This window comes from Gobius niger (genome assembly GCF_951799975.1).
Source record: "Gobius niger genome assembly, chromosome: 2".
Classification (NCBI taxonomy): Eukaryota; Metazoa; Chordata; class Actinopteri; order Gobiiformes; family Gobiidae; genus Gobius; species Gobius niger.
This window is the reverse complement of record NC_136853.1, coordinates 23,389,722-23,397,795: the sequence shown is the minus strand read 5'-3', so window position 1 is coordinate 23,397,795 and position 8,074 is coordinate 23,389,722. Positions and strand designations below refer to the sequence as shown.

Here is an 8,074-nt window from a genome sequence, read left to right as displayed (position 1 = left end):
GCTGGTTACTTCCTGGTTACCAGTGTTGGGTAACGACGACTTCCTATCCACACAAATTATAGAGATTTACATTAATGTTAGCCTTTAGCTTCAAGGCTAAAACTTCATATGAACAAAGAAGTCTTTTTATTGAATGAAAATCCGCCTCCGAGGGCTGCACGATACGGTAAAATAATGTTGTTGCTTCTTTTCTCCTACTGATCTGTCTACATTTTTGTGTTTTATTCCATAAACTACAATATGACGCAAACTGCTCCATCTCCTACCTCTTCATCTTCCGCATTTGTATGACAGGGAATGGGATTGTGTGCTTTATTGTTCTCAGGAGGAGGAATATGCGCACAGTCACTAACCTGTTCATCCTCAATCTGGCCATCAGCGACCTGCTGGTGGGCATTTTCTGCATGCCCACAACACTAGTGGACAATATCATCACAGGTAAGAATACAGTCACTTTCCATATGCAGTTTGCTGCAGAAGTAACAGTTTTTGAAGTTATTTTTCAGGATGGCCATTTGGAAGTGTAGTGTGTAAACTAAGTGGAACGATCCAAGGGATTTCAGTGTCAGCATCTGTATTCACACTGGTGGCCATTGCTGCTGACAGGTAATATATGTCCTTTATTATTAGATTGATAATGTAGAAGACAACATGCGTAAGAATTTAAATAACAAACAAGCTGTTATAATAATGTCTTAGTTATGTTTTGAATAATACCTGCAGAGAACATTTGGCTCAAAGAGGCACTCATAATTACTACCACATTATTGATTTGTTTATTTTTTTGTGCCGTTCCGCTGCATTGTCCATCGTTTCAAGCGGAAGCTGAACATTTCTACCTCTAAGATGATTATAGTCATTATCTGGGTCTTGGCGGTCTTCATCATGTGTCCCTCAGGGGTCATGCTTCAGGTTACTAAAGAGCAGAACTTCCGTATTGTTTGGGGCCGTGACAACAGCACACGTCCTTTCTACTGGTGCCGAGAAAACTGGCCTGACCAGGAAATGAGGAAAATCTACTCTCAATCTAATCTTAATAAGAACTTTCGCAGAGGCTTCAAAGCGGCTTTCGAGTTTCAACTGTGCACTGCTGAGATGGAGAGGCATAGGTACACCAACCGTATCCGTGGGAACGCTGTTCTCCCATTGCAGCCATTAACAGAGGATGGAATCACAATAGCTCTGGGCCCATTTCAGGAAAAGAGCAGAAAAGATGCCCATAAAGAGCAGGATCTGATTGCAGAGGATCTGGAAAATATGTCATCAGTTTAAGAATCTTTAAGAAACTTGGGTGTCAGCGATTGTTATGTACAGGTAACAGGTAAGGTTCTTTTTAGCATTTATTAGAGCTATAGCTGCAAGGCTTTCATTTGGAGCGTATAGTGCTATTCACATGCTGCACAGTAAGCCACAGTTCTTGAAAGAGAAACCCCTTAACATGTCCCTTTGCAAAATGCTGTGTAAAAGTGAATGTCCTTTAAAGTGTTGTGCATTTCTGCTGATAATTTAACTTTCCAAATGTACAAAGTTTGCACATTTGCTAAAACTGTTGCTAAAATGTATATTTGTTTTTGTTTGTTTTGTTAAAAAGTCAATAAAGAGTAGGCACTGATGATCTCAGCTGCACTGACTATGCGTTGGGAAGATGTGCAGACACCGTCACACAGAAACAGCAGGTCAGGATCCTCTGGTCCTCCCGACGGTCCCTAAGTAGAAGGCACACATGATGAGCGCTGAACCTCTGACTCTTCTCCAAAAACAAGCTATAAGTGATGCTGATGTCTCTGAGCCAAAAATGAAAGGGAGTGAAACAAGGATCATGCCAAAAACTTTCCCAATTCCTTAAACATAAAAAGAAATGCATCTTTAAATAAATTATTATTATTAATTATCATCATCATCAGAGAAATACAATAAAATAAAAGATGCCAATGCATACGTCTTCATGTAAACATGTTGTTGGAGTGCCTGAAAATGTGAGTGTGCATTGCATATCCATCCATCCATCCATCCATCCATCCATCCATTTTCTTCCACTTTTTCTGTTTCCGGGTCATGGGGGCAGCTGTTGGAGCTGCCCAAATCACATTGCACCAGCCTCTTATGGCTCCTCCTGCAGGTGGTGGGTCCACAGGACGACCTCATGGTTCTAACAGGGCCTGTTGGTCTCTCATAAGGAGTTTCTGACCCGCTCTTTGTCTGACCCGTCACCTAGGACCTGTTTGCCCTGGGAGACCCTACCAGGGGCACGAAGCCCCCGACAACAGAATCCCCGGGATCATTCAGGTGCTCAAACCTCTCCACCACGTTAAGGTGGCGGTTCCAGGAGGGGGTGCATTGCATATATATGTTTAAATCACATAAATAAATGTCTAGAAACCACTTTACGCTTACCTTCCTAACTTGTTGAGAAGGTGGTAAAAACTACTGAAAAAGGGCGTTAACCGTTATTAAGCAGACCACAATTTTCAAGCAATACGAGCGATTGCTGTTATTGTTTACTTCCGTATTTTCCTGCACATGCGCAGTGTCTGGTAGGCAAGAGCTGCTGGGCTGACATGTGGTGCACCGTTTGTATCGCACGACTGGCAGTGCACAATTTGCATTCAAGAAGATGCTGGTGTCAGTTTAATGGCTGGAAAAACATACAGGTTTGTAGTTCATGTACATGTTTAAAGGTTATGTTCAGTTACATTTCAGTTCAGTTTCTATGTTTAGAGAGTCGACTGATGAGAGCAAAACTTTGCTCTCATCAGGTTGTTATGTCAGATTGCATCGTCGTGATTAACTGCATTTAAGTTATTTTCCCAAAATTAAGAGCCAAACTTGTTTATACACAACCAATGTTTTACTGTTTGAATGATTCCACCATAATAAATATTACATTTCAAAACATGACTCATTATTTCTTTTAAGCACGTAAATCAACTTGTAGAAATTAAAACATCACCTTGGTAAGTAAGTGGTCAAAAGTAAACAACTTTTATTTTTCATTTATTGGTTTATTTGGTCGGGACAGTGCAAGTTAATGAACAAGCCACACCGGATTGTAGCCTTGGGCTAATTTCCATCCGTCGTCCCCCATGTGCACTCTCAAACACACTCTCATTTATCCTGGCCTATTGTACATGTTTTTAGTGGTAGGGGAAACCGGAGTACCCGGAGGAAACCTACGCAGACACGGGGAGAACATGCAAACTCCACACAGAAAGGCCCCGTCCTTGGTGAGAATCAAACCCGGACCTTCTAGCTGTGAAGCACAAGCACTAACCGCTGTGCTACCGTGCCGCCAACTCAAAATCAGATGACAATCTGACAATTCTCTTAATAACAACAACAACAACATGTGGAGTACATGGCTACATTTCATTTGACGAGCTTTGGAAGCAGATTTGTCACACACCAGCGTGTGACAGGCATTTGGGGTCGTGGTTTGTGGTTCGTATTTTTCATGCTTCAGTGCTTTCACCCATGCCTTCCTTCTTTTCGGCTCCGACTGCAGACGAAAGAAGCTCTTTTTGCGATCATTAGATTGCCGGTGAGTTATGGCTTAGCAGTTTACTCGTGATTGACTGTTATCACTTGTTGTTTTTCATACTGACCTTTATACCACCCCAGATGTGATGACATCGCAATCGCTCCTATATGGGAAAGAAAAAGGATCTCTCTGCTGATGAAAAGCGTGAAACAGTTGAATGCCTTGGTCTAGGTATGAAAACCTTCGATATTTCATGAAAGATTAAGTGTAATCATCATACTGTTAAAGAGATTTGTGGCTGATTCAGAGCACACACGAGTTTGTGCAGATAAAGGCACAATGAGGATGGTTTCTGCTAGACAAATACATCAGATTAATAGAACAGCTGCTACAAAGCAGTAAACAAGTATTTGAAGTCTCTGGAGTCTCCCGAAAATCAAGGTGTAGGACCCTCCAGAGGCTGCAGTTGAGCAAAAACCTTCTATTCAACCTCCCCCAAACTATTAATTGAATGTCCACGAGCAGAAACGGCTGCAGTGGGCCCTGTTTACTGCTTTGTAGCAGCTGTTCTCTTAATCTGATGTATTTGTCTGGCAGAAACCATCCTCATTGTGCCTTTTTTAACCTGTGTGTGTCAGCAGCAGATAAATTATTTTTCTTTGCTTAATAATGTGGAACGTCCTCTTTCAGCAGTTTTTCCCATAACTGGGCTTAACCTGACAACTAATTATCCCAGCTGTCTGAGACTGATGTCAGTGTTTCAAAGAGCCCTGAGACACAATACCATCCAGGAGTTTAATTATTATTATAATTTTTACATTTATGACACTGCAATACAATTTGCATAATAATTGTTAACACAGTGTATACGTAGTGGAGAGAAGTTGATCCCACAATGTTACAAGAAGAGTATATTTTCTACATATTGTTGTTCTTAGCGTTGAACACTTTGCAATAGTTCAATAGTTGGGCAGTGTTTTTGTTTTTTCACTGATTTCATATCTGAAGCACACTGTGTGCATTGAACATTAAAGCCATTGAAAGCAAGTAGTAAAATGTAGCGGCCGGTGGTGTTTACATTCCCCTCAGAGCAAGTGAGGGCTTTGCTTGCTCTTCTCTCAGAGTTAGGAATCAACCTTCTCTATTTAGAACCAACTATGCAACCAAGTTAAACACACGTCAGTCTTTGTGTCTATATTCTGACAAGCACTCCACTAACTGTCTCAAAAACCCATTGTTTCTTGCATCCACTGTCTCGCCAATATTTGCTATTTTTGCTACATTTGTGTTTGTATTTGTTAGCCCCAAATCATATTTACGGTTGAAGTTGGATAACAATAGCGTCTGATGATTATTCTGTCATCCTAGCCCAAAATCGAAGCAAGCACAGCCTTTGGGGTTGTGCTCGAGATGAGAAAGAAGGAAGGAAGAGAAAATACAGAGTTAGGACAAGAAGAGGAATCCTGAAAACGGGGGCCATAAAGTGGGGTAAAGGAAAAATAGGGGGAGCCTTGGGAGGAGTCAGGCATGATGAACCCACAGAGGAGGGGACAGAGAGCTGTGTGAGAACGTGAGCGAGAGCAATGATGCAAAGGGTGGAATGGAATGCTCAGAAAGATTGAGCCAAGGCAAAAGTGCAGCTGTCAAGGACTTTTGTCTGTATTAAAAATGCGTTCAGTTCAGCGCAATTGGAAGACTAAAGATCTCGGAATCTCTGCCTGCAAGAAAGCACAACGGCAGAAGGATACACTGAGTTTGGTCACACCTTAAAAGGGACCTTGTAATGGCTGCTCAAATGGTGACTGCACAACATATCAGAAGTGAGAATCAAAGACAAACACGAGGAGAATTAAGGATGTTTTTACAGTGCACCATGTATCCCTCAGCCTCCCTGTGGACCTGTGGCCTCTGCTCACCACTGCGCACATGTTTCTACTATTACATGATAGGCGGTGTAGAAATTATAGGAAAAGCGTATCTGTGAGAGCGCTGGGAGAGGGGCTGAGAGAGCGAGAGGCGGAGAGACAAATCCACAAATATAACTTCCCCATCAATGAGCTCCACCTTCTCCGCGTGTGGGTTCAATACTAAGCGGTTAGCCATTAACAAGAAAGGGAAAAGACACAACTTGTTTATCATAAAGTCCAGATAAAAAAGTAACTGAAAACAATAGAAACGACTCATTGGTGTAAAGTAGCTCACATTTTCAATGAAGGTTCTTGAGTCATCTTCTGTACTCTGTAAAGTGAAGAACGTTTCCCAACTCATCCAAAAGGCTTCGTCAGCAACACTAAAAATTAAGCTCAGCCCGCAGACTTATTTAAATTTTAGTTCTACCATTCAATTACAGAGGGCAGAAGATGATTCAAGAACCTTCACTGAAGATGGACTACTTCTGTACGACTGAGAGCCTACACAGACTCACATTGTTGTCTCAGTAGTTTGATGATGGCATGACTGAGAGACTGGTGTTTGGCATGTTACTAACCACACAGATGGTTATAGAATCATTTACAGTAGCGAAAAAGGAGGGGGTGCACCATTGGCCTGTGATCATCTATGGACAGTGAGTCTTGTTCAAAACTATGTCATATTTTAGTTTTGTTCAAGTGATTGCAAATTAAGATATCTGGGATAAGCAAATAAATGTATATTTTCAATCATCCAGTAATGAATTGAAGAATTGAAAGAGAAAAAAAATAAGTTAAAAGTGTTTGTTTTGAGTGTAAATGTAACGGGTTGTCTCCCTTACTGCCACTTTAAGTTGGGTGTGATTTTCTTTTGTGGGTGTTTCTTTATTTGCAGTGGGCCAATGGCCATATCTTAAGTTAAGTGGGCAGTTAGTAGGGGCGGGACCTTAATCATAAAAACACCTGTGCACCTTTTGTTCTCCCTCATTGTTTTGTTTGGTCTTGTCCACCAGGTCAGTAGCCTCACTCATGCTTCATGTTCATAAATTAAGATGTATTAGTTGAATGTTTATTTCTTAACATTGCCCTCATTGTTTTGTTTGGTCTTGTCCACCAGGGGTCCAGGCCAGTCTAAGGGCAAGTCGGCTGCTCCGCTGGGACGGCGTGTGGTTGCTGGGGTCATAGTACCTGACCAGCGCAGAGACCAGGAGCCATGTTGCGGAGTATGCCGACCGTTCAGCCTGGACCCCTGGAAAAGAGCCCTTCACTAAGCCCATTCAAGTTCCTTCCAACCATGTCCCCACCAAGCTCCTCCTACTCCTAAAGGGCATCAGCTGAACAACATCTGCCTAACCTGCTCCTCGATTTTAAGTGATTTTATGAAATAAATGAACATAAAAACTTTCTCCTGAGCTTGGTCTCCTTGTACCCTGGTGATCGACCCAGAGGGGGTGTTACAACTTGGCGTTGTCGGCAGGATCACCAGAAAGTACAAGGAGCCATGCCTGAGACTGATGACACGTCGCAAAACAGGGAGGCGTCCACTTCCAGAGCTAATGCAGTGCAGCTTTCAAACCCATTGCAATGTTGCGAAGGCCAGCATGTTCAATTATGTTAAAGACTGAAATCTGCATGGGGAAAGGAGAAGTGAGACTGTTTGTAATACAGGGCAGAGTTAACTCTTTGCTGTTTGGAATGGAAAGCAAAGGGTGAGATTTTAATTGTGCCAACAGACTCAAGACTGCAAAATAGATTTTTAATGAATGGGAAAAACTTCATGGAGAGAAACATTGAACCACAAGAACGTGTTTGCTCGGTTGTCCTGAGACTACAAGGATCTTAAGGCTCAACAGGAAAGTTCAAGGGGCAATGGAAATGATTGCTGTGGTGCCATCTGGAGGAGTTGAGAAATGCATCTGAGGGGTGAGTTGGGAAAGAAGATTAAGTTACTGGAAAAGAAGTCAAGTAACAGCAAGATTGGAGTGTTTAAATCAATGTCATGTAAGACTGATACAATGTGGAGCTATGGATGAAATGGACATGTGACAGAATTCTTAAGTTTAAATTTTGGACCATCTGCTGTACAAAACGGATGGCCATGGGGTTGAGTAAAGTTCTGGTGGGGGTTCTGGCCAGACCCTGCCTTTGCTTCTGCGGCCTCTGGTCCTCGTGTTTCTGCTGGTGCGGTTGGACTCGTATTTGTGATTCTATTGCCATTGTCGCTCGTCATATCTAGAGATGAAACTGGACCCAAAAAAAAAAAAATGCATGTCTGAAGAAGCCTTACAAGAACTCTATCTACTGCACTGCTGGAGGCGGAAAGCATCAGAACTATCATTGGGACAATGACCTTTTTAACAGGGAGGGGTGTAACGGGTTGTCTCCCTTACTGCCACTTTAAGTTGGGTGTGATTTTCTTTTGTGGGTGTTTCTTTATTTGCAGTGGGCCAATGGCCATATCTTAAGTTAAGTGGGCAGTTAGTAGGGGCGGGACCTTAATCATAAAAACACCTGTGCACCTTTTGTTCTCCCTCATTGTTTTGTTTGGTCTTGTCCACCAGGTCAGTAGCCTCACTCATGCTTCATGTTCATAAATTAAGATGTATTAGTTGAATGTTTATTTCTTAACATTGCCCTCATTGTTTTGTTTGGTCTTGTCCACCAGGGGTCCAGGCCAGTCTGAGGG

General features: G+C 42.3%; 1 protein-coding gene across 1 annotated transcript; it reads left to right on the top strand.

Annotated features, from left to right (window-relative positions):
- Positions 1 to 239: 239 nt before the first annotated feature.
- LOC306959923 (neuropeptide FF receptor 2-like) lies at positions 240 to 6,659 on the top strand (the record flags this gene model as incomplete). Its single annotated transcript, XM_079552178.1, has 4 exons — positions 240 to 438; positions 507 to 606; positions 792 to 1,109; positions 6,506 to 6,659. Coding segments are annotated over 4 exons (771 nt in total), but the record flags the coding sequence as incomplete, so codon positions are not given.
- Between the last annotated feature and the right edge of the window lie 1,415 nt (positions 6,660 to 8,074).